At 36.2% G+C, this 16,304-nt stretch overlaps 2 protein-coding genes across 6 annotated transcripts; one reads left to right on the top strand and one right to left on the bottom strand.

Annotated features, from left to right (window-relative positions):
- Positions 1 to 1,516: 1,516 nt before the first annotated feature.
- Positions 1,517 to 9,682, top strand: LOC114304219 (WW domain-containing protein). 4 transcript variants are annotated; one of them, XM_028249401.2, is made up of 10 exons: positions 1,517 to 1,769; positions 2,628 to 2,720; positions 3,281 to 3,408; positions 4,148 to 4,983; positions 5,138 to 6,501; positions 7,246 to 7,325; positions 7,443 to 7,538; positions 7,618 to 7,691; positions 8,305 to 8,437; positions 9,172 to 9,682. In XM_028249401.2, exons 1-10 carry the CDS (start codon positions 1,685 to 1,687, stop codon positions 9,253 to 9,255), a joined length of 2,973 nt encoding a protein of 990 aa, XP_028105202.2. In that variant the 5' UTR covers positions 1,517 to 1,684; the 3' UTR covers positions 9,256 to 9,682. The 4 variants fall into 4 exon arrangements, with proteins under 4 accessions (XP_028105202.2, XP_028105204.2, XP_028105203.2 ...); XM_028249403.2 differs by having other exon boundaries at positions 2,628 to 2,999; XM_028249402.2 differs by having other exon boundaries at positions 1,521 to 1,769; positions 4,154 to 4,983.
- Positions 9,683 to 10,328: 646 nt separating this feature from the next.
- On the bottom strand, positions 10,329 to 15,768 carry LOC114304220 (uncharacterized). 2 transcript variants are annotated; one of them, XM_028249404.2, is made up of 6 exons: positions 15,544 to 15,725; positions 13,351 to 13,426; positions 13,152 to 13,265; positions 12,446 to 12,603; positions 11,726 to 11,801; positions 10,329 to 10,718 (listed from the first exon to the last, which is right to left on the bottom strand). In XM_028249404.2, the coding sequence occupies exons 2-6, from the start codon at positions 13,406 to 13,408 to the stop codon at positions 10,507 to 10,509; spliced, it is 618 nt and encodes a 205-aa protein (XP_028105205.2). In that variant the 5' UTR covers positions 13,409 to 13,426; positions 15,544 to 15,725; the 3' UTR covers positions 10,329 to 10,506. The 2 variants fall into 2 exon arrangements, with proteins under 2 accessions (XP_028105205.2, XP_028105207.2); XM_028249406.2 differs by lacking the exon at positions 13,152 to 13,265 and having other exon boundaries at positions 15,544 to 15,768.
- Between the last annotated feature and the right edge of the window lie 536 nt (positions 15,769 to 16,304).

Here is a 16,304-nt window from a genome sequence, read left to right as displayed (position 1 = left end):
AAAAATGAAATATAAATTTTGTATAAAGTATATATTTTTTTTTGTTGAAATAACAAATTGCAAACCAAACCAAACCAAGCCTTAAGTCCCATTAAATGGGGTCGGTTACATGAATCTTTCTTCTCCACGCGGTCCTATTAAAGGTCATATCATTAGTCAAATTAAGTAGATTCATATCTCTATTTATAACGCTAGTCAACGTTAATCTAGGCCTACCCCGTCCCCTAACACTTTCATCTACCGTTACAACATCGCATCTCTTCACTACTGCCGTTGTTGGTCTCCGTTGAATATGACCAAACCATCTCAAACGATTCTCTCTTAACTTATCTTCTATCAGTGCTACTCCTACCCATTCCCGAATACGCTCATTCCTAATCCTGTCTTGTCTAGTCTTACCACACATCCACCTTAGCATCCTCATCTCAGCCACACTCATCTTATCTACATGATGTTTCTTGGTTGCCCAACACTCCGTCCCATACAACATAGTTGGTCTAATAGCCGTTCTATAAAGCTTACCTTTTAGTCTAGTGGGTATTCGTTTATCGCACAATACCCCAGACGCACTTCTCCATTTACATCATCCCGCCTTAATCCTATGGGCCACATCTGCATCAATCTCTCCCGCTGTTGTGATAATCGACCCTAAATAACGAAAATGTTTACTCTTAGGCAGTTCTTGGTTCTCAATCTTCACTTCTTCTCTGTTTTCATTGTTACTGTTACTGTTACTGTTACTAATTTTACTAAGGCCTCGTTTGGGAACCCTCATTTTTAGCCAAAAAGTCAAAAAATTACTAAATTAGTCAAAAGGCCAACAACACATACCAAAAAGTCAAAAATTCTCTTTTGTCTCTATTTTTTGCACATCTTTTCGTAAAAAGTCAAAAAGTCATCCCAAACGTACTAGTTTTTTTTAGCTCATATTTTAGCTAAATAGCCAAAAAGTTACTAAATTAGTCTGTTCCCAAACGAGGCCTAAATAACAAATTGCAAAACTACTTTATATGTATATATATATTTTTGTAATTTTAGTTTACAAGTCTTATTATTGAATTCTTAAAGGTACCAGTTAATGTAAAATTAATTTTTTTTAACGAGTGTGTGTGTGTGTCTGTGTCAGTGTGTGGGTAAAGTAAGATTTTATTAACAACAAAACATACAAACAATCTTGCAGCATATTAAAATTAATCATTAATTATTTTATTATAATGTTAAAAATCAAGAACTCAAAAGCTAAAAAATAATGATACTTTTGGATTTTTGTGTAATTTACCTTTTTTGTCCCTTAATTTTATATTTCTTCTGGACTGGTGAATTGGGCCGACGTACTGCCTCTTACAGGCTTCAACACTTTAGGCCCAACCCCAAATCAAGCTTGATTCTAACTAGCCCAGCCCAACTAAAGTACAAGATTGGGCCAGGTAAAAGTTCAACAAGCCTGGCCCAGATTATAGGCCTTTGGCCCAATAATAACCCTTAACTATAAATATACAACATTCGTGTCTGATTCGGATCCAAAACAAGTCGGACTATCCTTATCTTCTCTCTCTCTCTCTCTCTCTCTCTCTCTCTGTGAAACCCTAGAAAGTGAACAATTCAATTCCAGTTGAATCTTTCAATTTCGATCTTCAATCGCGATCTTGAATCAAAATTTCAAATCTTGGAGCATTATAGATAAATGGGTAAACGAAAGGAGCGTCGAATCGCCGCCATGATCGCCGCTGGGCGTAGAGTAAAGCTCGACCTCTTCGCGGAACCCTCTGGTATTCAAATTCTTGCCCTCTCTCTCTTTCTCTCTCTCTCTCTCCCTCTCCCTCTCTACATATATGTATGCATGCATGTACATCAGTATGTATGAATTTTATTATGTTGTTAGGGTTTGAAGTTTGATGCTTGATGCTTGTTTGATTAGTATGATTTGGTTGCTGAGATTAGAAAAAAGGAATTTTGGCTTTTGGATATTTGGTTTCTAATTGTCTTGGTTTCAATAGATGAATTTAAGCTCTATCATGTAGAAAAAGTTTAAGGCCTCTGTTTGGATTCATTTTCATTTTTATTTGTTTGCTTTTGTTTTTTGTGTTTTGGGAAACAAAAACAAAGATAGGTGTGGAAACAACACCTGTTGTTTATATATCATTCTAAAATTTAGAAAATTGTTTAAGAGTTGTGTTTTTAGATTTTATTATATTTTTTTTGAAAAATAGTTTGCCAAATATAATTTCGGTTATTCGTTTTTGTTTTCTTGGAAAACAGAAAATGAAAACAAAACCAAACATGGAGATTCTTCTGGTACCAAATGGAGAACTTACGGTTTGTGTATTGTATTGCCTAGCTTTTTATTGGGGGTGTTTGGGAACTCGGGTTGGGAGGCTTTTTTTGGTTAAAATAGCCAATAAAGACAAAATAGATTAAAATAGCCAAGCTTACATTTTAATGATTTATCTGAATTTTGTTATGGCCAGATGGAAATAACAAAATGGGTTTTGCCATTTTTTTGTTGTTAATGATAAAGATAATGATAATTTATTAGTTTCATATTTGTCAGTTACAAATTGATCATAATTAATTCTCAGCTTATGATTGATTGTATTTTAATTTGGACATTTTTGTTGTCTTTTTAGGAGATTCTGGTGGTTCCTCCGCCCAGGATGAACTTGGAGGGGACATAGATCCGAGACATCGTGCTGGGTCACCCAATTCACCATCATCTTCAGGTGGGTTCCGTCAGTTATCTTCAAAAGGACTGATCTATGTAGAGACGACTTGATGTGCACCGCATTATTTTGGTGGAAATTATACTTTGTACAGAACATATTGTTTGCCCGAAAGAATTTTTGTTTTCAGCATGTAGGGTGGCTGTAGTCTCGGGAACGTTCAATTGGTCATCAGATAAGTCCTGAATTATTGAATGAAACTCCCGACCTGATATGCCCTTTATTTTTCGCGGCATCAAAGCGGTTTGGAGATTTCGACAGGAATTGTTTTCCTTCGCGGTTCGTATGTCTCTGGCTTTATTTGTTTTATGCTTCACTAACAACTAATCATTGTGTAACAGGTGGTTGTGATGAGTTGATCTGAAAATCTGACAGTCAAATTATGATTGACTATTCTTGTTTTATTCTTTTTGTTTTCTGACTTTCACAGCAACTGCTTTCTTGTAGTTTATACCTACAGTATATATATTTTCCTGAGATCAGATATGTTAGTCATTGCTAGGTAGGATTCTTTTGATGTGTTTTGAAGGCTTTTGACATGTTGGTATTTTGTTTTTCAGGTAAACAGTCAGAGAATCCTTTGTTGTTACTTGGGCAATACAGTGATGATGAGTTGGATGAGGAATCAAGTAAAAGACTTGACGATGTTACTGCAGAGAAGTCCACTGCTGAAGATGATGATGAACAGGTGATTTATCGATTCCACAATCTTTTTTTAATTGGCTATTGTGGAGGAAGGTGTATTTCCCATGTCATAGATTATCCTTGAGTATGCTTTTGTGGTGCACAAATCAGAAATTCAAGTTTTAAGAAAGCTATTCTTTGTAACAAACATGAGCTTGGCTATGACGGGCTCAGGTGGTTAATAGTTTAATAGTGAGTGATTAGCATAAGAGTATCTGGAGGACATCATCATCATCAACAACACCCCCCCCCCTTTCGGTCCCCACTACCATCTTTATCCACCTCCACTGGCCTGAACAAAGAAACTAAAGCTGGGTTTGGTTTTGTGTCTAGTTAAATTTTTTCTTAGATGGGTCTTTTCTAAAATTCATGTTGGCGATGTCATGTTGTGCTTCCTGTAATTTGAGTTCAGAGATGATTCTATTATAGGATGCATTTCTCAAGTTTCTGCTAGTATACGTTTCTAAAATGTTACAAGCTGTGAGCTAAATTCCGGTGTTTTGGTAGTGGCAGGTCCTCAATGCTTTTTGTCATGTGTAAACTCCATATTCATTCTATGCAAACTATCTGTCTGCTTTTCATTTGGAGCAGACAATGTTATTTGTTTTGCTGGTGATGCCTTAATTTATCACCTAATAGTTTCCAAGTTCTGGAGTAAACTTAAAGGGTTTGTTTACTTTCCAGCACCTTTCCACATTAAAATTATGTGTTTCACATACTAAATTTTGTTTACATTGACTTAGGTAAAGGGATCTGTAGGCACAGAAAATGAAGATATGGAAAACAATGCGAGCATGGAGCTTGATGCTGACAAGGAAAGACGACATGACCTAGAAACAGGTTCTGTTTCACCAGATCCTTTGCAGAATAGAGAGGACAATGACGTTAGAGAAATTGATTCTGCTGTCACAGCTGATTTGTGCAAAGTTGTTTCAACGGAAGAAGCATCTATTACAGGAACTTCTGATGTTCACTTAACCGGTGATGTGATTTCAAGTTGGAAGGTTGTGCTGCATGAAGAGAGCAATCAATATTACTACTGGAATACTGTGACTGGGGAAACTTCATGGGCAGGTCCTGATCTGTTGGCTCAGGGAGCTGAATTGACGGGTGAGCAGAAAACTGCTCCTGATACTGAAGTAAGAAACGGTCCTCTTGGTGGGACACATGAACCAAATTCCACTTTAGACATGGAATTGGATGGTTCTGTAACAGTGCATCCTAATAATCACTGTAAAGCAGGCAATGTAATCCATGAAACTCGAGAAATTGATGAGCCCGAGGCCCAGATAGAGGATCAGAATGATGGATTTAAAGATAAAGGTTTGGAAGATAAAAGGCCAGGTTCTGATGCTAACCAAACTGAGATGAAAAATAGCTCCAATGCAGCCCTTGCACTGTATTCACTTGGGGACAGTGTTTCTTCCCAGGACTTGGGTGATACTCTCTTGTGCAATGGGGATGCCACAGATGCTGATCAATCCATGGTTCATGAAGAAGATGACACGGAGAATGACCTTAGTTTTTCAGTTCTGAAGCATAGTGAGCAATTATTGGAGAGATTAAAATCACTGAAAGGGTACGGACATCCTTCACCACTGTTTTCTTTATCTACTTTTTTGCATTATCTATCTTCTTGATGACTGGAGATTTCCTCCTGTAATTTAAGTTTGCCAAATTTTTATTCTGTTGTAAAATGATTTTCTCTTGTGATTATATTTGAAATATTTCAGTTCCAAGAGCCACATGCAAGGGCATGAATGGATATCAAAGTTTCTTTTGGAAGTTGAGATTAGGCTTTCTGACATCAAGTCACTTTTACCTTTTGGATCATCCTTGTTACCTTTCTGGGTGCACTGTGAGAGGCACCTTAAAGAGCTAGAAGGTGCCATTGACAATGAAGTTTCCCAACTTTTTAAATCTGCCGATTCTACCAAAATACGCGAAGCTGAAGCACCACATAATTCATGGGAAAGTGAGGGGAATGAGATTGATGCAGATGGAAATGAAAAGAAAGTAGTTTCTTCTTCTTTTGATCTCCCCTCTGCGGATGTTTATGTAACAGTGTCCCAGAAAGATTCAAAAAATGAAGTTGCCAATAATGATGTTCTTCAAGCTGAACATGTTTCTGTAATTGATTATCCCACAGCTCATTCAGGCAGTGGTGTTGGAGGGAGCAGTGGAGTTCATGGAGTTGCACAGCCAACTGAATTAACTTCCAATATTGTACTCCATGGTGGGGAAGATGTGGATATGGATGTGGACATGGAAGTTGAAGATGCGACTCCAGAAAATGCCACAATTACCATAGATTCATTGGCTGCCAAATATTGTGCTCCAGAAGAACAGACTATTCAGCCAAATCCACCTGCAGAACATGAATCTTTTGTGCTGCCAGAAGCTTTTGGTGTTCCACCCCCTCCAGATGATGATTGGATTCCCCCGCCACCTCCTGATAATGAATCGTTTCCTCCACCGCCGCCTGATGACCCACCTGAACTCTCATATCCCCCACCACCAACTTATTTTGAAACAGTACAACCAGTCTCTTATACAGAACAGTACAATCTGTCCTATCCAGCTTCTAACTTTGAGTATTATGGTCAATCGACTACAGAATTCCCAGCCAATAATGTATATGGACACACTGAAGGATTTCAGGTAGCTGTGTCCCATCCACCACTTTATTATGAAGCATTGCCTAGTACATACCCTGTTGCTGCTCCAGTTGTAGTTAACCCTGTTGAGCCTGTTGTGTATTGTGACGTTCAAGACGGAGCAGTACTCCCTGGACCAGCAGTAAGTGGTGCACAATCTTTAGTGTCACACGGAATATCCAGTCATGAAGTCCTTGGTTCTGATCAAATCAGTTCTGTGGAGTCACACGCAGAAGCGCACTCTACTTCATTATTGAACGCTGAGGTTGGTTTGTCTGTCAGTACTGACATAGCATCACTAGAGGTTCCTTTTACGCCGGCTACCATCCAAGCTCCAGTGACCGTTTCAGCAGTAGAGAGTGCTCCTGGGTTGTCAACCACTGCAGTCACGGCTGCGACTGCTGTTGCTAAATCAACAGCCACTAATGTTCAATCTAAAGGTAAAGTTTCAAAATATCCAAATTGTCACATGCAGATCGACCTACAGCATTCACATGAACTTAAGATTTTATGATTGCCTACTTGTGCTCTATGGTTCTTCTATTCTACTCATCTACAACAATGCTACGAATGCATAAGATGAAATCTGTGGGTCAGATTCATCTTAGGTGTGACGCACACGACACCATATTTAAATATGGACTGTACAAATTTTGTGTGTTCGAATCTTTACTGAATCATATATTTTGTCAAAAATTGTAATTGCCATGTAATTGTACTTAGTATAGGTGTTGCAGCTGCTTGCAGCTCATGATCACTAGCTGCTGGGATGGTGATAATTTCAGAGAATTCAATATATTCTTCGTTATGGGTTTTACAGAATTATTCATTTTGTTGGGCTATTATAGTCCTCCAAACATTTTCCCTCTTTGAACCCCTGAACTAGGGCCAACTGATTGGTGGGACATGCTGTGCTTATAAATTCATCTTGTAAATTTATGTTTTTATGCTGCTCATCAATTCATATAATTGATCCTTAAGAGGCTGTTTGGTTATTGGAATTTTTCCCACTTAAGGACCAAGATTAGTACAAAATAAGAGCCTTGGTGCCTCTCTCTCTCTCTCTCTCTCTCTCTCACACACACACACACACACACACAAGTACATTGTATAAGAACACCAGTTCTTGAAGGAATTCATAACTATACAAATGGACTCATCATACTTGGTTTCCTTTTTCTCAGTTCCGCACAGCAAAAAACGGACAGTTGCTGTGGTATCCACATTAAGGTCAAATAAGAAAGTTTCCAGCTTGGTGGACAAGGTACTTCCTTTGTTCAGTACGTTACTTTATTAGCTTTAGAGGTTCTATATGTATATATGTCATGGATGTGCATTAGTATTTTGGAGTTGTTAAGTATTCAATAATTTTGTCCATTAGTGGAAGGCAGCCAAAGAGAAGTTGCAAGAAGATGAGGAAGATGAACCTGAAAATGCTTATGAGATTTTAGAGAAGAAGCGACAACGGGAAATAGAGGTCTGCAAATGAATCTCTTATCCTTTTGTTAATCTTTCTGTCAGCTGCTTCTGGTGCCTCAAGTTCCTTTTAATTGCAGGAATGGCGTGCACAGCAAATTGCTAGTGGAGAGGCCAGAGCTAATGCTAACTTTCAGCCTCTGGGTGGTGATTGGTATGTAATCTTGAACCTATATGATGACAATGATGGAAACCTGAAGTTGATGATATATTTCTGTGTAGTAAAGTGAAGATGGTGCTTTGTAACTACATTACTGCTGCTTGATATTGGTTTTTCTGTAATGAACAAAAATGGCTTTCATTGATGGCTGAATGGAGGCTGCATCTGAAGTTCATTTTATTTTATTTTTGCATTTCTGTTGCCAGTCTTTTTTGCGTATCTATATCATATATTTCATTTTATGATATATTTCTTGCAAACACATGCACACACACCTTTGCATATTGTAATGATCATCTATATTTTTTCACTTCTATGCAAAATTGATGTGCTGGAGTTGAATGTGGTGTGTCGAAGCTGCAGCTTCCTTTTGATGTCTGTTTTTTGAGTATGACCAAATCATCTACTTACATCATCAAGGGCTGAGTGGTGGCTTCCTAGGGAGGAAGTTTTTTTTTTTTTTTTTAAATTTATTTATTTATTTATTTGTGTATTTCTGTTGCTCTCTCTCTCTCTCTCTCTCTCTCTCTCTCACACACACACACACACACATTGCAATCATCCATGCCTCTTCTTTTTTATGTGAATTGGAATTTTTATTTTTCAGGCGGGAGCGGGTGAAGCGCAAGAGAGCTCAATTAAACAAAGTAGCTGTACAGACTCCATCTGAGGCTGTTACTAATGGAAACCAGCAGCCTGATCTGAAAGAATTTTCAAGAGATCTCCCATCTGGATGGCAGGTATACTAGTCTCTACTAGAGCAACTCTTCAACTTTAATCTAGTAAATACTGGCTGATGGGTGCATGTGGTACAAATATCAATGTCCACCGCTTAGACACACATGAAACACATAATAAGTTTGAACAAAATAACTTCAACAATACAATGATAAAATAAACATAAACATAAATTAGTTACCACACCGTTGTGCCTTGCTTTAAAGGTAACCCTCCTTGTAAGGTCCTCAATATAAACCTTGATTCCTGCTGTGGGTTGGATTAGATCTCAGGTTTCTAGCATGCCTATTGAGAGGCATTACTTGCAAACTAGCCAGCCCACCGTTGTGCCTTGCTTTACTAATCCGGTTATTGCAGTCAGAAGTGGGTCGTGAAACCCCACTGGTACCAAAATTTTCGTAAGTGTATTTTCCTTTTCTGGTTGAGTATTCAAAATTTGTTTCTGTATTTTTCAAAAAATAAAAACTGGTTTGAGAAAAATATATTTTCAAAAAAAAGAAGAAAAAACTGGGTGTTGATGCTGTTGGTGGTTAAGTTGTGGCCTCTATTTGTTTTTATTTTTATTTTTATTTTATGGAATTCCCTTGCTTGCGAGATTGAAACCCTTGTGTAAATAGGCAGGAATCATGTATATATATATATATATATATATTTATATTTATATTTATCATAATGTATTTGTAGTTTCTTTTGTTCTAATCCCCATGCAATTTTGTTTCTTTTTTCCATCTTTCAGGCTTACTGGGATGAATCCTCAAAGCAGGTCTATTATGGAAATTCTATCACATCCGAAACAACCTGGACAAAACCAACAAAATGAATCATTAATAGATTTTGGCAGGGAACAACAAATCACTTAGCTTTTGCATTTTGGGAATGTAAATTTAACCCCCTCCCCTCCCTTTGAATTCTCTTTTTGTTTTGTTTTGTTTTGTTTTTTTTTAACATCCTGATTTTGCTTCACATCTTCTGTTTTGTTGTATTGTCGAATATAATTGAGATGCTCTCACAAGTCCCATTCATTACATGTACATTTTATTAGTTGTTCATGAGCGGGAAGAATCAATGGCACAGCAGATGGTGTCTGGTCACTTGTGACATTGGTTTCATACGACTCAATTTAGGTTTATGTGTTCGAGTGATAACGGCCTAGTTTGGAGTGGTCAATTTAATTTTTTGGCAGCCTTGTTTTTGGGGCTCAAGTCCACTAGTTGTATTGATAAAAATAAAAGATTCGATTGGGGCTATTTTCTCATGGTCATTTTTTTGTTTGAAGATCAGATGTGACACTGCTTAACAGAACTTGGTTATTAAGAAGGTTTGGTGGTATATTAGCAAATACTACTCTTTTGTGGTCAATGATCTGATGACATGGTAAGAGTACAGTTAAGTTTGCTACGTTGTGTTTTATGAGCCTATTGCCCTATCCTATGGTTTCGAGGTAATGTGCCAATTCCATAGGAGGCAAGGCTGTAAGTGGTTCCATGTGATGATTTTAATCAATCAAAAACAAAACCATTTGTTGGCACCTGAGGTGCCAAGGATCAAAGACGTTTTTTGGGATATGGAGGTTGAGTTTATCAGTTCTGAGTAGTAGTTAAAATTCAAGTCATTTTAAGAAACATAAGAAAAGTTAAAGTCACTAATATGCCCAAGGAACAAGTCAATAAGCTAACTTAATAAGCCAAGTACGAAAGGAGACCTAAGCATCCACAGATCTACGCTGTTGTCTTTAGGCTACAAGACCGGTGTTGTTTGCAGTATTCAATGGTCAATATTATGAAGTACAAAAATCAAGACAGAATGTTGATCTTTCCTTGCCCCTAAATTATACACGGCTAGTCACAACTACTTCACAAAATCAAAGGAACATTACATAGAACTGCCTACCCATTTCAAAGTATTCACTAGCACAAGCACATCGTATAAATTTGGGGAATAAGACATGCAAATAGCAGCCTCAGTGTGTATTACATACTACAAATTATTGTTCTCATCAATCACAAGAGAATACAGCACAATGAAATTTTCGCGTGCAACTTGTGGAAAATTCTTCAAAAATTTTTATTAACTAATAATTTCGTTGTCTTCTCCTCCTACTGTCCTGGTACGGCCCCTCGCTTTCTTGATCCTTCAAGAAGCCTAGAAAGGCGAGAAATCCAAAAAAGAAGAATCCGCCAGTCCAGCCCCCTCCACCGCCCCCTCCACCACCACCTCCGTCACCATCATCACGGGGTGGAAATCCAGTCCCTCCATCGTCAAGTTCTGGTGACTTTTCCTTACCTGGAATTGGTTAAAACATTATGGGCTATTCAAAGGACAATCCTTCCAAATTTTATTAACATGAAACATAAATAATACAAAAGATAGAAATATAATACAACATAACACTTTCAATTTCACATTTTTTAGTTCAAAGAAATTCCAAACAGACAAGTAAAGCAAACAACACAGGTCTTTGTAGTATACTGGTGTTTCCGTTACATCACATGGGGCTAGGAGTTGGTGACCAGTTTTTCCTGCTCTTTACCCTCATTTTTTTCCTTTGATTTCAATGTGGTATAGCGGATTAGGGTTTGTTGAGTTCAACATGTCGAAAGAGAGCAAAGATCCAGACATGAGACATGCATACAATATAATATGGACAACCAGATACAACAACATTCAAAAATCAAGACACGGAACAAAAGGGAGATGGCAACAAATAAATATATCCCTGGAAAATAAAATAATATCAAATTCTTCATTTTTTATGTAACAAATCTAATTATATTTTATTATATTAGAATAGTAATAAATTACTTTCCGCATTCTATATGTTAGAAAGAAGTATGTACAAAAATAAAAATATTTATTCGAAGAAGTTCTATTCCTAAACAAATTAGAACACTAAGGTTTTTGGGTTTCTATATTAAAATGCTTATTAACAAGTATAAATACAAATTATTTTGATTTAAATCATTGCTCCCAAGTTATTTAAAATATTTTCTTCTAACACGTGATGTGTTTTAAATAATGGACACTTGTGCCCCCAAGTGCTTGAAGTGGTTCTAAAAAGATTAATAAAATAAGACACATTTGAATGCAACACATCTGATACAACACCTTATTAGTAGTGTCAGTGTTTCTCAAGGAAGAGCTAAAATGAAGAAATTTGAGAAAATTAAACAGCTATCGTTATGACTCCCAAAGAAACACCTTGAATCTGAGATCAAGAAATATTAAACACCACAACTAGCAAATTACAATATGGAGAGCACATGCAATTAAGTCAGTTAAAAGGGAAATACCTTGAATGGGAGCAACGGTAATGGTTGATGATTGCCGTGTAACAGTTTGAGTTTGCTCTGCAGCACATGTCACATTCTGCACAGGAAACAAATCCAGATGAAGATATCAAAAAAAAAAAAAAAAAAACAGTAAATAGAAAAAATAGAACGCATGTACTCATTTCTTGAAACATGTCCCTATAATTTCATGACATTAAGGGGCCCGACCATAAAAAGCTTAGTATAAAGATATGCTGTAGACTAAACACTAAAACCATTAACTACTGCTTCTCCCAAAAAAGGCACGAGCATAAACAGAAACTCGAGCATCTTACATCATCAAATTGGGGTTTGCAGCAAACTGAATCCTAGGCCATCCCTTGCTTCATCACATGTTAAACTTATGTACAACTCAAGCAAGCTAAGAGGCTCAGACAACAATGCGCATATTCAGCATTGAAAGTTTCATAACTCAAGCTTGCCTCAGCAATACTTGGAAGAATGGACTGAAAAAAGTAATATGAAAGCCTAATGACTTCATCCAACACACATTGAGGAGAAAAGATGCATTTAGTTTCTATGATCTCTAATTTCATATTCTAGCACAACATTTATTTCATGGTTTTTAAAAGTTTGGGATGATGAGATGACGAAAACCATTACGATTTATGACCAAAAGTCATGTTGCTGACAATGTAAAAGCAAAGAAGGTAACTATAAACTATGAGAAGATAGACTTACCAGAGCAGCAGCACATATTATAGAAGCAGACCTCATTTGAACAGCATGTATAATGTGCCTTCTATCTAAGGGCTTCAATTGCAGGCCAAGTGGCATAAGCCCTAATGGAAAAGAACAACTGAGCTTGGTCTGCCTCCTGCACTGACTCTCTGATCTCACTGTATGAAGAGGTAATGATGATTTAGTAACGCAAGTAAAATTAATGTCTATAAAGCCTCCTAAACCAAATAGAATAAGTTCCAATTAGCACAAAAACATGTAAATTGTAAAGAAAAAACCACAATACTAATTATGAGGTGTTCACGACATACAAATGAACCTAGTGTGCCTCTTTAGTTTATCAGCCCAAACCATCATATAACTCTGTGAGACTCTGCCAAATAAATCCAACTCCATTCCTAGTAATACTTTAAACAAATGTATAATCCAAAAGCTTAGGTCTTTTTCTTTTTCCTTTCTAACAAAAACAAGAACACGGCTTTTAACTCCATTACGCGCGCGCGCGCACACACAAACAGTTTTCAATGAATTTGAGCTTAAAATGCAATCACAGTGTGGGTGGAGAAGCTATGACAAAGGAAAATAAAGTCCATGTGCAATTGTAACCTTGGCTAAATGATAACCAATCCAAGTCCCTAAGACTTCCAAATCAAATTCTATTCATTACTTTTACTATTTGAAGAACTTCTCACTCAGTTATTTTCACCTTCAGTCCCCCTCATCTTCCTCCAAAATCTGATCCTAAATAAACCAAAAACTGTATAACTTTTAGATGGGATTCTTCTGTTTAGCCTCCCGGTTGATTTGCTCCAAAATTCACCTAAAGTTTAGGAGTTCAGTTTAGTGCAGAGACTGAAACAAACCACCTCCAAATTAAAACATCCATTATAATTATATCCACACACCTGACGGTATTGTTGCCGGGGTAGGGACAGTACTCGCAGTCAGTGAAGACATCCTCATGCACAATGACAGAATGACCTGAAAATGCAACATTTTATTGCCTAAAAATAATAATATTGATACATACTCGCAGCACCCACAACAAAACATAAGGCATATGTTTGTGTATATGCAAATTCGTGAGAACCACATGTTTATGCTGGGACATCAAACAATGAAACATTAAAACACTAGGCAGAGTGTCAGGATGAAAAGATTCTAAAAGCCGTTTTTCTAGCTTATTCGAGCTGAAAAAAAAACCCAGATCGTGGTTTGGGAATTGAAAACCAATAAAACTTGTTCACCACAAATATTGAAACAACAATGCTCTAGCAGACTTCAGATCATACAATCAAAAAATTTATACATTGTAAGCATTTGTTCCAAACATTAGATTTTGGCAATCCGAATTCGTTAAAACTTGTTGATTTTCTCTATCCTTTTATTTCTTCATACAAATTAAGTTAAATTCCAAGTGTAAATAGGTATCCCTTCTCTCCACAATATCAGCAGGAATTAAACAGGACAGAGGGAGGGAGAGAGATTTTCCCGAAAAATTACACAGACAAACTCGTTAACACTACGATCCAATCATAGGGTGATAAAAGAAAGAAATAATTGTGTTTTCTCACCATCACGTTTGGATGATTAAGAAAACAAAATATGTGAGAGAGATATTCATGAGATTTCTTTTCTTCCTTAACGAAGGAACAACCTTGGTATTATAAGGCCTGGTTTGACATATGTAAAAAAAGTCAAAAAGTTACTCAAAAATTTAAAAAGTTATCACTATTTACCAAAAAAAATATTAAAAAATTTAGGCCAAATTTAAGAAGACTAAATAAGTCTATACTTTTTATCTTTTTATCTTTTTTGGGTCACATCAATCAATATCTCCTCTCTACTTTTCTACACATCTTTTTATAAAAAGTCAAAAAGTGCACTTATTTAAAACATCCCAAACAACCCCTTAATTTCACACACAAAATTACAAGTCAATCTTTTCAAAATCAGATCTGTGGCTGCGTTTTTTAAGAAAAATTGCACAGTTTTGGTGTAATTTTAACACACTTCTGTTCAGCCCGTTGGGGCCATCACTGGTCCCATTTTGATAATCTGAACCGTTCAATATGTAGAACTCGTCGGGTACTATATGTATGTAAAAAATTACATTGATCGGATATAGGTAACTACATGATCAAATCAGTTTTGTATAAAAAAATGGATAGTGTTATAATTAACGGTTGAAAAAAATTAATCTAATCAGATAGCTATCGATATCCGATCAACGTGATTTTTTACAAGGATATAGTACTCGACGAGTTCTACACATTGAATGGTTCAGATTATCAAAACGGGACCCGTGATGGCCCCCTACAGGCCGAACAGCACCCTCCAATGCAATGCCCGAAAAGTAACTAATCATTTTTTAGCATCAATTCAGCGGCGTAAATAGTACGACCGTACAACTCACGCTCCTAATCTTCTTCCACACACTAATTTATACAATTTTTTAATACATATTTTTCCATAAAAAGTAAAAAGTTAACCCAGTCAACCATCTTTTTTTCCTCAACTTTTTAGTCCAAAAAGTAAAAAATTCACTTATTTGACGATCAATCAACTTGTTTCTCGCCAAATTTCACCACTTTTGGTGGGCAATAAACATTCACTCAACTTACAAACCAAACATGAGAAAAGAGTTCACTTTCTCATAAGTTCTAATTATTTCTCGCCAAATCACTCCATCCAAACAAAGTGTAAAACTTGTTCAGTTTCTTTATCCTTTTATTTCTTCACACAAATTAGGTTAAATTCCTAGCGTAAATAGGTATCTCTTCTCCATCACAATATCATGAAAAAAAGAGAACGAGACATAAATTTTCCCGGAAACGATTTAGCATCAAAAAACAACAAACTCGTTAAAACTAGTTCATATTCTCTCTATCCTTTTTATCTCTTCATACAATACAAATTAGGTTAAATTCCTAGAGTAAACAAGTATCTCATAAAAGGAGATAGAGAGAGAGAGAGAGAGAGAGAGAGAGAGAGAGAAATTTTCCCGGAAAGTTATTGGTGGAAACGATTTTCCGTCAAAAACAGAGAATTTACATCAACATCGATGAGAATGAACAATTAGATGGTTCGGTTCGTACCTGAAAGCAGAGATTGGAGAGGAATGAGTCGAATCGGAGCTGAGATACAGACTATGTCCGTGTGTCTCTATAGTTGAGAAGACGGAGGGTTCGGGGGATTCAGATGAGAGAGAGAGAGAGAGAGAGAGAGAGAGGTGATTGGTTTTGTGATATGTTAATTACACCAACGCCCCTAAAGTATTAGGGTTGTTGCATGTGCTACATTTAGTATATATATAATTTTTTTTATGAAAAAATATAAAATATGAATTGAATTTAAAGTAATTTGATAAAAGAGTAATGGCCTTGTTTGGTAAGGTTTATTTTCAGTTTATTTTAATTTTTAGCTTAATTTAAGTTATTTTGATGTGTTTGGTTCAGTTTAACAATACAGCTTATAGCTTTTTGTAAGTCAAAAATCAACTTATTCTTTGAGTGGAGGAGGAGAAACTTAATTTATAAGTCAAAAATTAGCTTATGTTCACAGTTATAAGGTATAAGCTGTTAGGTTATAAATTATAATCACTTTCTCACAGCTCTACCAAACGGGACCAATGTAAATTAAATAAAATAATTATGACCTAAATAAGATAATATTTAAAATAATATATGTTATTTTAATACATGTCAAATAATAACTTACACTTCAATGATGAAAATATATTACTTCTACCTTTTTTACATCACTCGAAGCATTTTCAACCTGTACTCTCTTTTTTCAATAAATTTAAATAAAAATTTCATTCGATAAAGAGTGTTGCAATAGAAAATTTTCATTTTTA

The sequence above is a fragment of the Camellia sinensis genome, chromosome 7, assembly GCF_055761805.1.
Source record: "Camellia sinensis isolate YWXY chromosome 7, ASM5576180v1, whole genome shotgun sequence".
Classification (NCBI taxonomy): Eukaryota; Viridiplantae; Streptophyta; class Magnoliopsida; order Ericales; family Theaceae; genus Camellia; species Camellia sinensis.
Note: the sequence above shows the minus strand (reverse complement) of the source record. Positions and strands in the feature narration are given on the sequence as shown.

What these genes read in the sequence shown, in the direction of transcription:
- LOC114304219 (XM_028249401.2), top strand. Translation starts at nt 1,685, where the DNA reads ATGGGTAAACGAAAGGAGCGTCGAATCGCCGCCATGATCGCCGCTGGG. An exon ending in CCTCTTCGCGGAACCCTCTG is followed by an intron (nt 1,770 to 2,627) that starts GTATTCAAATTC and finishes TTGTCTTTTTAG; the next exon opens with GAGATTCTGGTGGTTCCTCC. An exon ending in ATCTCCCATCTGGATGGCAG is followed by an intron (nt 8,438 to 9,171) that starts GTATACTAGTCT and finishes TCCATCTTTCAG; the next exon opens with GCTTACTGGGATGAATCCTC.
- LOC114304220 (XM_028249404.2), bottom strand. Translation starts at nt 13,408, where the DNA reads ATGAGGATGTCTTCACTGACTGCGAGTACTGTCCCTACCCCGGCAACA. An exon ending in GAAGATGAGGGGGACTGAAG is followed by an intron (nt 12,604 to 13,151) that starts GTGAAAATAACT and finishes CTCTTCATACAG; the next exon opens with TGAGATCAGAGAGTCAGTGC. An exon ending in TACCGTTGCTCCCATTCAAG is followed by an intron (nt 10,719 to 11,725) that starts GTATTTCCCTTT and finishes AACCAATTCCAG; the next exon opens with GTAAGGAAAAGTCACCAGAA.